Raw genomic sequence first — 15,274 nt, 5'->3', positions numbered from 1 at the left:
ATTCCTCCTAGAAATGGCATGTTAAGTTGAAAAGAATATCATATAATGGTTCACAGTTTGGGCTTACGTTAGATATGAATATGAATACAAATTCTTCTACTTCCTAGTAGTACAATATTATAGCACAGTTTTTTCATCAATGAGCAACAATACCTACCTCTCATAGAACTTTTACAAAAATTTAATAAGATAATATGTAAGTCAGTTATTAAGTGACCCAGAATTAAACACAATAAATGTTAACAATTACTGCTTCACATTTAGCTAAAATAAACTGCATTCTCGATGTCTGTAAGAATTGAAATTTTGTGCTCATTTTGTTTTTACATTGATTCTATCACCTCTGAGTGGCTATTAATTAATGATTTAGGAAATCACATCAAAATGGGAAATTCTTTAAATGCTACTGTATTATTGGGACAGGAAGTGAGTTCTTATTCCAGTTTCGACCATTGACTGAGTGCATTCTCTCTGGATCGCAATTTCTCCTTACGATGACATTCTTCATGACACACTAATAAATGCTAACTATGTAGCAAAGAAGCATGAAGATAGTCAATCAACTTAGCCTCCAGTTATTGATGTAGTGAATTTTATATAAATTTGAGTTGAGTCTTATCTCCATGGTTTTATTTAACTATCATGACAATATTCACCTCTAAACCAAAGAAATGTATAGTAAATAATAGGAGAATAAACTGAACTGCTCATAGCCAGAAGTACTTGCAGCTTTGTTTAAACTAAAATTTGACCTCAGGCCAGATGTGGTGGTACACACCTGTGATCCCAGCGACTTGGGAAGTTGAGACAGGAGGACTGCAAATTCCAGGCCAGCCTCAGCAACTTAGAGACCCTCTGTCTCAAAAAAAAAATTTAAAAAGGACTGGGAATTAACCCCTGGGTTCAATTCTTAGTACCACACATTAAAAAAGGATTTCAGAATAATGTTTACTTTTTCATAAATGAAATGGGAAACTATATCAACAGCATTCTGCATTTCTCTGCCTTAATCTCCTCATAATTTAATTGGAATTGCCTATACAGTATTCTTTCTTTTTATGCAAGCACATAGGAGTCAGTTTTACTTTCACTAAATATAAACAAAACCTGCCATAAATCAGTTAAATATTTTCCATCTACCCAATCTTTCAAAATCTTATATTACTCAGTTAAATGAGCAAGTAGTTTCATACAAAATTAAAGTCAAGGTAATTACACCATAAACAAAATTACAAATAACATCTTTATCATTGATGAAGCGAGCACTGTTTTTTCATTAAAATTAAGAGAAAAGTACCTCTCTATGGCAAATGCAGAAAACTATAGTAATCCTTACCATTTGTAAAAAGACCATTTATAACTACTCTAAGTGATGACAAACCTGATTATAATAACTAATAATTACTAAGTTTTTTATTCTTTTTTTTCCCTAAGTTTTTTTAGGGTTAGATACATAACTCAATTGTAGAGCATTTGCCTACTAAGTTTAATTCTAAAAACCGTAAGAAAGAAACAGTTATTTAAAAAACATCACTGTACCACAGACACAACATATCATATTAAGAATCATTAAAAAAATCATTATACAGTTAGGCATGGTGTTCCACTTCTCTAATTCCAACTACTTTGGAGACAGAAGCAAGAGGATCAAAAGTTTGAAGTCAGCCTAGCCAACTGAGGAATACTCTCTCTCAAAAATGTAAAAATAAAAATAAAAAGGGCTCAGAATACAACTTAGTTATAAAGCACATGCCTAGCATTTGCGTGGAAGTAGGTTTAATCCCTAATACTGCAAAAAAAAAAAAAAAAAACTTTTTTTAAAGTAAACAGAATGTTTCTCAAACAATGTATTAAAAAATCACTGCAGGGTGGGCAGGGGATGTGGCTCAAGAGGTAGCGCGCTCGCCTGGCATGCACAGGACACTGGGTTCGATCCTCAGCACCACATAAAAAATAAAATAAAGATGTGTCCACCGAAAACTAAAAAAATAAATAAATATTTTTAAAAAATCACTGCAGGGATTGGGGACTTAGCTCAGTGATAAGAGTGACTGCCTGGTACATGTGGGGCCCTGGGTTCAATCCCTACAACTACCATTAAAAAAAAACAAATCCCCAAACATTGCAAATACCATATTAATAATCAATATTTACTGCTGGATACATGCCCATAATCCCAAAGATTCAGGAGGCTGAGGCCCTAAGCAACTCAGGGAGATGCATAAAATATAAAAAGGGCTGGGAATATAATTCAGTGGCAAAGTGACCCTATCAATATTCAATATCCTACCAATAATATTTAAAATATCAATATTCAATATCAATAATATTTAAAATATTATTAATATTTTAATTATTTAATAATATTTAAAATATCAATATTCAATATCCTACCAAAATAATAATATTTAAAGAAAACAAGAGTTACCTGCACCCATTTGTAAAAATTGATGTAAGTATAATTCCCATACATTTTGTTAGCAGCAATACTCTACACAATGTGTGTGCTTCCTATATTTCTAACTTTCAATTTGTGCTTTTTTTTTTATGAAGTAAACAATAATCATTGGTTATATTGCTAGTGTCAAATTCATAGTTACTTATCTCCTTTCCAATTCTGCTTTTTCTATCAAATTAAAAACCCTGATGATTTCTTTCTCCAGTAGGAAGCAGAAATAGATGAGTGAAAAAAAAGGTCTTTTGCCCTTGAGACAGAGAGGGGAAAAAAAAAAAAAACAGAAGGGAGAGAAAAAGAAAAAGAGCCTGGGAGAAGAAAAGAAAGGAAGGGAAAAGGAGAAGAGCAGAGAGAAAGAAGTTAACCTTTGCTCCAAATAATCCTGAAATGCATGGCACGCTAAGCAGTCATTTCAGAAAAGACAAACACATAAAAGATACAACTTTTAGATTTGAAAGACAAATAGTTAACAAATGAAGCAATCTTTCAGTTAGATTATAAAAATAGTATTCTAAAAATAGTATGAACACATGCAGTCAGCTGACAAAACTGTTGTAAAATGTGTCAGAATACATCTAAGATGAAAATACTCAAAACAAAAATACCAGTACAAATAAGCATGCCATATAAGTGGCTCTTTTTAAGCTAAGGGGTTTTGGAAATAAAATGTCTGTAAAGAGTAATTTTATCCAGTGATTGTAAATTTAAAACACTGCTGTATTAGTGCATGAAATAGAACGTTAAGCAGAAAAGCAATTAAAAAATTATTAGAAATTCAGAGAACAAAGGATTGCTTGGAGGAGTGAAGAAGAAAGTGTCACTGTATGGCTTCCCACTTCTTCAAAGACTACTGGAATCCTCAATTCAAGGCAAGTGTGATGAAGAAACACCAAGAACCAAAACACTGTGAAAATCTTTCAAACTGAATTTTTATAATTATATACAGATTCATCTGAATAGAAATAAAGGTGTTACTTTCAAAAGAAAACAAAAATATAACAGTAAAAGGACTAAAGAAAATTAGAGAAAATAATTACAGAGAATCACAGTCTTGCAAAATGTTTTTAATACCATATTCTTTTTTTATTTTTTTGAGACAGGTTCTCACTATTTTGCCCAGGCTAGCTTGGACTGATCCTTCTGTTTCCACCTCCCAAGTCACTGGGATTACAGATGTGCACACAATGCTTAGCCTATTTTTAAACTTATACAGAGACACTAAATTTCTAATTTTTTCTTATAGTGCAGCTTCTCACCAAGTCCTCTTAAAAGTAGTTTCAGATTCCCAATAATTTTCTTTTTTAATTGGGGGTCGGGTACTGTGGATTGAACTCAGGGGCATGCCCATTTTTTGTATTTTATTTAGAGTCAGGGTTTCACTGAATTGCTTAGCACCTTGCTTTTGCTAAGGCTAGCTTTGAACTTGAATCCTCCTGTCTCAGCTTCTGAGTTTCTGGGAGATTACCAGTATTCTTTCTGAACCCTTTAAACTTGAACAACTTATCACTTCAAAGAAAAGACTCAAGCAATGATGCTGTACTTCATAACATATACTCTGTATAGTGAAGGTACACAGCCCTGTGTGAAATACTTCACACCACTGGAACAATATAGCTCATCTTCCTAGAACATCAATTTTATTTTTTTTTTTTTATAAATATTTATTTTTTTAATTTTCGGCAGACACAACATCTTTATTTGTATGTGGTGCTGAGGATCGAACCCAGGCCGCACGCATGGCAGGCGAGCGCGCTACCGCTTGAGCCACATCCCCAGCCCCCTAGAACATCAATTTTAGTCATAGAAATACAGAGAAATGTTTGCTTATAAAAACATTACCTAATAAACCTACTGCAGATATGAACATTTAAGAGAATACATGAAACTTCCAAGAAATATCTCATTCCAGGACCTCTTTAGTTAACACCTTAGGGACATGAAGAGGGTGTTAGTGAAAATGCTAAGAAGCACTGATACAAAGAAAAGACTACTGGATTGGAAATGAGAAGGCCTGGGTCTTACAAATTAAAAGTAAGATAAGGCAAAGAGTACTGAACCAGTAAGGACTGAAGAATGAGGCAGAAATTTTTGATTATTTGAATCCAAGATAAAAGGTAGCAAAAATTAGTTGAGTCCCTAAACCACATGTAGAATGTACTTGGGAGTGTGGGGAAGGGAATGGAGGTGTAGTTCAGTGGTAAAACACTTGGCTAGTATTTTGGATGAGGCCTTAGGTTGTCCCAGGTTCAATTCCCAGTACCATGGTGTGGGGGTAGGGGTGAGGGTTCGGGTCTGTGTTAGAGCACTTGTCTAGAAAGCATTTTAGAAAAATATCCAAACATATTCAGATTAAGTAGATGCAAAATATGAATACTATATTGTGTCTTTTTATGTAATGACACAATATGCATGTGCATGATGAGACATGAATGTTTTATAATGAACTACTTTCCTATTATTTCTCTTTTTTAGGTTTAATAATAATAATAATAATAATAATATTTGCCACTGAATAGACATAATGAGCATAGGTAGGTTAAAATAATAATAGTAGTGATATTATTACTAGGTGCTGGGGACTAAATCCATGCCCTGGTACGTGCTAATAACCACACGTCCTATACTGAACTACACTACTACACTCCCAAGGGCTAGGGATGTGGCTCAATGATGAAGGGACCCTAGATTCAATCTCTAGTACCAAAAAATACAAGAGAAGAAAATTAATAGAGACATAAAATGGTACTCTTCAAGTAATGAGTACTTAAGCATATGACAAATAATTCTAGACAGTTCTAGATAATGAAAGGAAATAGCTATTAAAATTATATCATTTGTAAATTTTATTTTAAATAATTAATTAAAAATATACAACAATGGAGTGGTGAATCAATCAGAGTTGAGTTACTTATTTAAATCAATTAAAGATTTCAGCAGAACCACAGTGTTTCTTTAAAATACTAAGAACACTAAGAGCACCAGGCGCAGTGATAAGCATCTGTAATCCCAGCAACTCAGGAGGCTAAGGCAGGAGGATGAAAATTCAAGGCCAGCCTCAGCAACTTAGAAAGGCCATAAGCAACTTGATGAGACCTTATCTCCAAAAAAACAACAACAACAAAAAAAAAGGGCTGAGGTTGTGGTTCAGTGGTTAAGCACCTCTGGTTTCAACCCCAAGTACCAAAAAATACAATGCTAAGAGCACCCAGATATGATGACACATACCTTTGGAGGCTGAGGCAGGAAGATCACAAGTTCCAGGTCAGCTTGGGCAACTAGCAAAACCATATCAAAATAAAAAGGGCCAGGGATGTAGGTCAGAGGCAGAGCAAACTGCTGGGTTCAAATTCCAATACAAAGGAAGGAAGGAAGGAAGGAAGGAAGGAAGGAAGGAAGGAAGGAAGGAAGGAAGGGTGGGCGGGCATGGGAGTGTGTGTGTGTGTGTGTGTGTGTGTGTGTGTTTGTGGTGAAATTTTAAAGCAGAAAGGTTTCCATAAGAGCAAGGACAATTTGATGCTTCAGACTACCATAAGCAAGATATCAAAATTTCAGGGTTAGAAAATGAAAAGTACCAACCAACAGGCACTAACAGAAAATGTTGTGGCAAAACAGTTGGGACTACTGAAGAAGAAAGCCAGACATTTATTAGTGCTCACCAAGGACTTTGTAAGAAGAAGCTGCCTCTTATAAGAAGAGGCAAGACAGAAGGATAATGCTTGCATGGGATGTTTTAAGAACAGGACATACTGAAGGACAAGAAAGCACCAAACCAACTGAATTCCCTTACCTCTCACTAATGACTTTCAGAGGCAGTCAAAAAAATAAGTCAGAAAAGTTTCAGAAAGATAACTGATTTGAATACAGTGCTAAGGTCCCTGAAATCCATGAAGTAGTGATGCCAATCATAAATTCTTTGAGCTCATATTTAAAGAAGGCTTAATCAAGCCAATTCATGCCATCCTCCTTGAGGGAAAGAGTATTCAAAAGGAATTTTTTAAAAAATTTTTGTTGTTGTTTATGGACCTAATTTTATTTTATTTATTTATATGTGGTGCTAAGAATTGAACCCAATGCCTCACACATGCTAGGCAAGCACTCTACCACTGACTTATTAACCCCAGCCCCTCAAAACCAATCTTTATAATGCTTTTATATTAAATTTTGAGTTTGCATAGCAAAATTTATAAAAGCATATTTTACACATTGCATCAGTTTCATGATGAATTTTATTATCTTTATGGTTGCAATAAAGTTTCCTTGTTTTAACATATAAAACCTTCAGAAAATAAATGATTCTGATCACTATTCTTGAGACCACTGTCCAAAATCCAGCTAGGGCCAAAGTTCAGGATCACCTATAGTCATTTTTTAACCCTTTCTATTTATATCATTTCATTTTTCACCACTTGTCTATGAACTGAAAATCTTTTATAATCTACCATCTGCAGTCCATTTTTTAAAAAGTCTATGGTAAGGAACACAGATCACTGATCTAAGTGAAGCCTGGGGGTTCACCCTGGTTTAAATGAAATTAACTAAGGAGGCTACAGGAAATAATAAGGTAATGGCTACATGTCTAAGTTTGAGAAATAAACTACAGGAATACATATTTAAAGACAAGAGAAAAAAGATGCTGGGCATGGTGGCACATGCCTGTAATGGGGGATGGAGGACTGCAGGTTCAAAACTAGCCTCAGCAACTTAGCAAGGCCCTCAACAACTTAGTGAGATCCTGTCTCCCCCAAAAAAAAACAAGGGCTGGGGATGTGGCTCAGTAATTAAGGGACCCTAGATTCAATCTCTAGTACCAAAAAATAAAAGAGAAAAAAATTAATAGACATAAAATGGTACTCTTCAGGTAATGAGTACTTAAGCATATGACAAATAATTCTAGACAGTTCTAGATAAAGAAAGGCAATAGCTATTAAAAAAGTGGAGAAAAAAGTCCCTTAAAATAAACCTAATCATATATTTGAGAGCATTTAAATCCAAAAATGCTAAAATTGAGAAAATTATGGGCTATGTCACAACTGAACCCCTGTTAACAAAGAGAAATGACATTAAGCAGTCAACTCTGAATCACTATTAACCTAAAAGGACCGGTGATTATATTGTACTCTGTACGTTCAAAACTTACAAAAAATAGAAGAGTTGGAACATATGTCCCAGAAACCAATAATCAGTAACAATTGTGAACATTACCAGGAAATGGTATAAACCAAGGTCTGTGCAGTTAGACTGGTCTGTGTTTAGATTCTAAAAACAGTCAACCACTCAAACTGACATTCTTTAACTAGGAGTGTATGTCTTTAGAAATATGAGTGCTCTGGAATATGCAAAGAATCTTCTTGAAGCATCCATTTTACTAGAAGAATTAAAACACATGGAGGCCTTGGCTCAGTGGCAAAACGCCTGCCTCACATACACAAAAGCCCTGGGTTCAATACAACACTCAGTTCCAAAAAAGAAAAGATCCCCCCACACACACCAAAAAAAAGAAAGAAAGAAAGAAAGAAATACACACACCCGGATATATAATGAAAAATGCTAAAGCCAGGTATAGTGGCACACCTACAATCTCAGCAACTCAGGAGGCTGAGGCAGGAGGATCACAAGTTCAAGTCCAGCCTGAGCAAGCTGGCAAAAACCGGTCTTAAAAATAAAAAAGGGTTGGGGGTATGGCTCAGTGATAGAGCCCTCCTGAGTTAAATCGCCAGGAAAGAAAGGAAAGGAAGAGATATTTCTTGAAATCTAATTTGTATCATTAGAAGTAATGCACATTTTACAATCTTTTTTCTTTTGTGGTACTGGGGATAGACCCCAGGGGTGCTCTACCACTCATCTACACCTCCAGTCCTTTCTATTTTTATTTTGTGACAGGGTCTCCCTAAGTTGCAGAGACTAGCTTTAAATTTGCAATCCTCCTTCCTCAGCCTCCAAAGTTGCTGGATTACAGGCCTATCCCACTGCAACAGGCTCTTATTTTCTTTGGTTATGATGTGACACTGGATGTTAGAGGTATCTTGGTGGGAAAGCCTTGAGAGGTGTGCTTTCAGATAATTTCAAGAAGGCAATGAATTTTCTAAGGAGTCAAGTTACATTAAAATGAGCATATTAAAATGTGTATTTGATTGTTTATTTCAAGAGATCCAATATTCTTCAATCATGATCAATCCCCTCAAGTCAAGTGCCCCCCCCCAAGAAGTACTTTATCAGAAATACTTACTTAGGAAACCAATTTAATCCCAGGTGCTCTGTCTTGGAATATAATATTCTTTCTACCATGTCATAAAGTGGTCTCCAAGGTAACTCCAAATCATCTCTTGAAAGAAGTTCCTTTTTCCTAGTCAAAAAGAGAAAAAACATGTGTGTGTGTGTGTGTGTGTGTGACACATACTACATAAAAAGCACAGTTAATCACAGTAGCTTTTGCTTTTCCCCATTCAGACACTCACTGGCAGAACATAATATTAGAACAATACACCAGATTCTTGCTGCTGCTCAAAAAGGACTAGATTAAAAGGGGCATTTAAATTTCTGCCACCACTATTACAAACAAATTTCCTATTTTACCACACTATTTATGGGGTACTTAATGTTTGCAACACTGTGCTGAGTGCTCTTGGATTGCCAAAGAACATAATGGCCCCTGTCTTCCAGGAAAATATAACCAATATGGGGAAATAATTAGGATAAATGAAAGAATCACACAATATAAACTTGAATGTGTGTGTGCTATGGAAAAGAAGATTTCATGGAGATAAAAATTTTTATTTAAAAGGTTAAATGATACACAAAATTAAATCTATGCTAATGTTTTCTGTGATCTTTTCCCAAAGTGGCTCTCATTTCCTGAAACCTCAAAAAGAAAAACAAACAAAAATTAAAACCTTAGCAGAAATCATAGAAAATGAACTTACTTTAACAAGTTGATCAAGAGGCGGGAAAATCCCTGCATCATGCTGATTTCCAGTTTGGGAATTGATACCAGTTCATACAATAACTTAATAAAAAGAACATGATCTTCTTTGCTAAATTTTCTCCCATAAAGTCGAATATATCTGCAAGAAAAGATAAGCCAAATAATGATGTTTGTGTTCCTCGTTACATAATCTATATTAGTTAAGATGTGTAAGCAATTAAATTGTCTATACAGTGGTGAATGATTAAAGAAAATGTGATATACAATGGATTGTTCAGGTTAAGAAGGAAATTCTGTCGTATAATATAACATGGATGAACCCTGAATGAAGTTAAGTCAACCACTTAAAAAAGACAAAAACTACATTTATATGAGGTACCTAAAGCAATCAAACTCAGAAACAGAAACTAGAACGGAATTTGCCAAGAGGGGAATAGTTGTTATTCAACTGGTATAGAGTTTTAGTCATGCAAGATTAAAAAATTTTAGAGACTTGTTTACAACAAACATAGAGCTAACAATACTGTACCATACACTTAAAAATTGTTAAGAGGGTATATTTATGTTATGTGGTTTTTTTTTAACCACAAACACATAAAAGGTGTAGTGACATCTTAATTTCAAGTATCTCTGATTTAAGCATTTTTTCATTCTAATCATTATGCAGCAAAGAATTATTCTGTACTTCAAGAGATTACCAAATAAGTATTTTAACAGCAAAGGGTTTATAATAAACCTGTTCTCATCATTACTTGATGGCCAATTAAAACTATACTGTCTTATTGTTATGATAACTGGTCTTCATAACTGGTCTTCAGTTGTAAGTCCCTGAAACTACTTAAAAACAGCATACAACAACATAATTAAAGGTAAAAAATACAAAAGTACAAATCCAGTTTACTGTACTATTCACTTTGTTTTAGGAATGGATATGATAAACTGGGTGTGGTGGTGGGTGCTTGTAACCCCAGCAACTCAGGCACTGAGACAGGATGATTCCAAATTCAAGTACAGCCTCAACAACTTTGTGAGACCCTCTCAAAATAAAAAAGGGCTGGGTGATATAGCACAGTGGTAAAGCACACCCAACTTTAATCCCCAGTAACAAAAAAAATAAAAAGTTATGCTGCCCAGTGTGGTAGCATTCTCCTGTAATCCCAACTACTTGTGAGGCTGGGACAGAATGATCACAAGTTCAAAGCTAGTATAGACAGCTTAATGAAACTCTGTCTCAAAATAAAATAATAAGGACTGGGGATGTAGTTCACTGGTAGAGCACTTGCCTAGCATTCAAAAACCCTGGGTTTAAACACCAGTACTGTAAAAAATTAATTAAATTAAAATAAGCAAGCATGGATATGGTCTGCTTAGAATCTTGAAACAATATAGCAAATTACAGAACATACAGTTATGTTTCCAAGCATTAATTCAATTATAATTACTACCAAAAACAATTGAGCATTTAACCTCAAAAACATACATTTTCAAATTGTTTAACTTTTAGAGAAACAATGTAAGCAAAAGTACCAAACATAAGCAAATTTAAGAAAAAAGGTGTTTCAAAATTCAATGAGTGCTCATAGAATATTTAAGGAGTCAAAAGTTATTAAACTCAAATTTATTTAGAACGAATCACTGTATATTTAAATTCATACCCCTTTGAGGAGGGTTGTTTACAAATACACACAAGTCAAAAGAAATGAGAACAGGTCTGGGGATGTGGCTCATGTGGTAGCGCGCTCGCCCGCCAGGCAGGCGTATGGCCGGGGTTCAATCCTCAGCACTACATACAAACAAAGATGCTGTGTCTGCCGAAAACTAAAAAATAAATATTAAAATTCTCTCTCTCTCTTTAAAAAAAAAAAAATAAATGAGAACATTACTATTCCTCACATGATCTTTAGTACTCCCCCAACAGCTAAAAATCAAATTAAAACTATGCCTAATTTTGAAAGTTAGGGCACCTTAATGCATTTCTATCTTCCAGAAACAACTCAAAATTTCTGGTCCACTCAGAGAAGTCTTTCTTATTTTCTCAAACAATTCTAAATTTTTTTCAGCTCTTTTCTGTGGTTTCAGGAATAATCCCATCATCTCACCTTAGTTCCTAAGAGACTGAACATTATATGGGGAAGAACAATAAGACTGCAGATCATTTCGACTTTGCCTATTATTACTATAAAAGTTTCTTAACCACCCTATACTAGTAAAGCATATGGATTAGCAAAGACATTATATTAAAAATCTCAATCCCAGGGTTACCAATGATACTTGAGGCTGCTATATAAACACAGTAGTAACTTCCTGAAGCCTCCCCCGACCTTTGATTTTATTCTAAAATTAGAGCTGAAAGAATCATTCAAAAGCTATTCTTAAAAACTGGCACAGACAGGGCTATGGTTGTAGCTCAGTGGCCAAGCACTTGTGAGGAACTGGATTCGATCCTCAGTACCACACAGAAATAAATCAATAAAATAAAGGTATTGTGTCCATCTACAAAAAAAAAAAAAAAAGGTTGTCTTAAATTAAAAGGAAAAAACTGGCACAAAGATGAAACAGGAGAGTTCAAAGAAATATTCCCTAATTTAGTAACTACTTCAAATCTTGCCAAGATTCCAGATGCCCCTATAGTTATACACTCTCCCCTATAAATACTTTTATGAAAAAATTGGATCAACCTGCTTTATAACTTAGCTACAATATTGCTCTATTGCAAGAGACAGACACCTTTGTCACACTAGAGACACAAAATTAACATAACCCAAATTTTGATACTATAAAAGAAATTAAGGGTGGGGGGTGTATTCCTTGAAGGACTAGAGCTGCTGAAAAAAGCTAAACATTGGGGAATTCCTCAAAAACCTTTTATTTCCCCTAATTCCTCACCAACCAGCAAGCAGTTCTTTTCTCAAGCATTACTCAAAATACAACCCAAAGACTTTTTTTTCAAAAGCTCAAAAAAGTACTGGCATAAAAGTAAAATGAATAAATGGGTCTTCTTTTAAGTTAAGAAGAAGAGCTGGAGTTGTAGCTCAGTGGTAGAGCGCTTGCCTAGCACATGTGAGGCACTGGGTTCAATTCTCAGTACCACATAGAAATTTAAAAAGGCCCATTGACAACTAAAGAAATATTAAAAAGATTAACTAGCAACTTATCAATGCAGGAATTATGTTAAAACAATAAAGTCTTACTAAAATAAAAACATTTGAATAAATAGTAATATTAAGGACATTTTAAAATGTCTCTTATAGCCAGGCTGTGGGTCACACCTAATAATCTCAGCTACTCAGGACGCCAAAGCAGGAGGACTGGAGGTTTGAGATCAGCCTAGACAACTCAATGAGATCCTGTCTCAAAATAAAATTTAAAAAGCTCAGTGGTGGGCTAGGATTGTGGCTCAGTGGTAAAGTGTTCATCTAGCACGTATGAGGCACTGGGTTCGATCCTAAGCACCACACAGAAATAAATAAATAAAATAAAGGTATTGTGTCCATCTACAACTAAATAAATAAATAAATAAAATTTAAAAAACTCAGTGGTATAGTACTTGCCTAGCATGTGTGAGGCCCTGAGTACCACAAATAAAATGAAACAAAATAAATTGTCCTTTAATAGCTCATGGCTAGTGCTAAATGACAAGTATTATACAACAAGAAGAGATACCATGACCCATGAATTTTTAGCTGTAGATGGATACAACACCTTTATTTCTTTTATTTATCTATTTATCTATCTGTTTATTTATTTATTTATATGTGGAGCTAAGGATAAAACCCAGTGACTCACACTAGCAAGTACTCTACCACTGAGCCCATGACCCATGAAATTTATAAGCAAGGGGCTAGGGACATAGCTCAGTTAGTAGAGTGCTTGCCTCGCATGCTCAAGGCCCTGGGTTCAGTCCCCAGTACCACCAAAAAAAAAAAAGAACAAAACCCCAAATAATTTCATATACTCACTTCAACTCACCACTCTTCATACCCAAAGCAAATAAATATACACTTTCCTGTACCTGTATCAGTTCCAGTCTTTTCCTTCTCTTTCCAACGGTCCACCAAACCAAAAAAATATATATATTAAAGAGAGAGAGCCAAAAGTAGTAGGGAAAAACTAGAGAATAAAAAACAAATTACTTTTAATTTTATTCCAGGAACAAGACCCTCACTATTACATATAATACACATAATTATCTCACAGTAAGGGTTTACTCAGTAAGCCCATCTCTCCTCTTTTAGTTAGTTCCATGGGAAACCACCCCTGGGTTCAATCCCTAGTACTAAAAAGGGAAAAAAAGAAAAGAAAAAAACAAGAGTATCCTATGTTTTCATTCAAACTTGCTGTGCAACTCCCAACATTATAATCAACTCTGGAAAGGATTCTTTTTTTTTTTTTTTTTGTAGTTGTAGATGGACAGCATGCCTTTATTTTATTTATTTTTGTATGCAGTGCTAAGGATTGAACCCAGTACCTCACACATGCTAGGCAAGTGCTCTGCTACTGAGCCCCAGTCCCACCTCCAGCCCCTGGATATTTATTGATTTCAACACAGTATCCAAGCAATCTGGAACAGCATGGTTCTACATTTTTATTTGCTGAGAATTCAAACTGCTCTATGTCAATCCACTGGGAAAGTCATTTAATTTTCTGTGTGTCTGTAAAACCCAGGTTCCTTCATATGGCTACGAAAACAGTGACAACTGATGAATGTATGAAAAATAATGACTTAACTATTACTGGAGTGGGGCTCTGACTACCAGTTTTTCATAAGTTCCCTAGATGGATTAGAACACAACATATGCTTTTTAAAGTCCATGAAAATCATTAAAAATGTAATATTAATAATCCATTTCAATTAATATTTCCTTTTTTTTTTTTGGTATTAGGGATTGAATCCAAGGACACTTTACCACCGAGCTAAATACATCTCCAGCCGGTTTTATTTTTTTTTTAATATTTTTTTTCTTTTAGTATTTTTTTAGTTGTCAATGGACCTTTATTTTATTTATTTATATTTGGTGCTGAGGATCAAACCCAGGGACTCACATGTGCTAGGCAAGCACTCTACCACTGAGTCACAACCCCAGCAGCCCCGACCCTTGTTTTATTTTTGACTTTGAGACAGGGTCTTACCAACCTGACCAGACTAGCATCAAACTTGCAATCCTCTAGCCTCAGCCTCTTTGAGTTGCTGGGATTACAACTGTGTACTACCACATCCAACTCAATTCCTATTTCTTTAATTAATTATAAGCCTAAATAATTTTAAGAAGTTTGCTCATTATATAATTATTTTCATGTGAATTATCTGTTCACATCCTTAGAAGCCTATCTATCCTTCAACAAATCCCTCTTTCATAGTCTTCCTCCATTCCCAAACAAAAGCACTATCTCTGTCCTCTTAGCCCCACAATAAGTTATACCAAATAACTATTTTTCATGTTCTACTTCATATTATAGTTTTGTATGCACACATTGTTGTTTCCTTTGGTGACTGAGAGCTACTTGGTATAAGGGACCATGCTTCTACGCCTACTGAACCCACAGCTCTAACCAGAAATGAAACCAAGTGAACATTTGAGACACTTTTTCCAAATGACCAAAAGTGCTACCAGTGTGTTTTGAGGAATATACTGGCTTCTATAATTACAAACAGCTCAATAGGACTAATTTTCAAAAAAAGAACTCAAACCAACAGTAAATATTTGAACACATTAAACCAACTGATTTCAAAAATAGAGATTTCCGGACTGGAGCTGTAGCTCAGTGGCAGAGCGCCTGCCTAGCATGCATGAGGCACTGGGTTCAATCCTTAGCACCGCATAATAATAAATAAAGGTATGCTGTCCATACACAATTACCAAAAAAAAAAAAAAAAAAAAAAGAATTTCCCAAATGCC

At 34.9% G+C, this 15,274-nt stretch overlaps 1 protein-coding gene across 1 annotated transcript in view; it reads right to left on the bottom strand.

Moving 5' to 3' along the window:
- Psme4 (proteasome activator subunit 4) overlaps positions 1–15,274 on the bottom strand; it is a 97,307-nt gene that overhangs the window by 71,134 nt on the left and 10,899 nt on the right. The window contains exons 2-3 of the mRNA XM_015479670.2: positions 9,376–9,516; positions 8,682–8,798 (exon numbers count right to left, since the gene is read on the bottom strand). Of these exons, the coding sequence (XP_015335156.1) occupies positions 8,682–8,798; positions 9,376–9,516 (258 nt within the window). The remainder of the gene's footprint in view (positions 1–8,681; positions 8,799–9,375; positions 9,517–15,274) is intronic.

The sequence above is a fragment of the Marmota marmota genome, unplaced genomic scaffold (assembly GCF_001458135.2).
Source record: "Marmota marmota marmota unplaced genomic scaffold, marMar, whole genome shotgun sequence".
In the NCBI taxonomy this organism is placed as follows: domain Eukaryota; kingdom Metazoa; phylum Chordata; class Mammalia; order Rodentia; family Sciuridae; genus Marmota; species Marmota marmota.
Note: the sequence above shows the minus strand (reverse complement) of the source record. Positions and strands in the feature narration are given on the sequence as shown.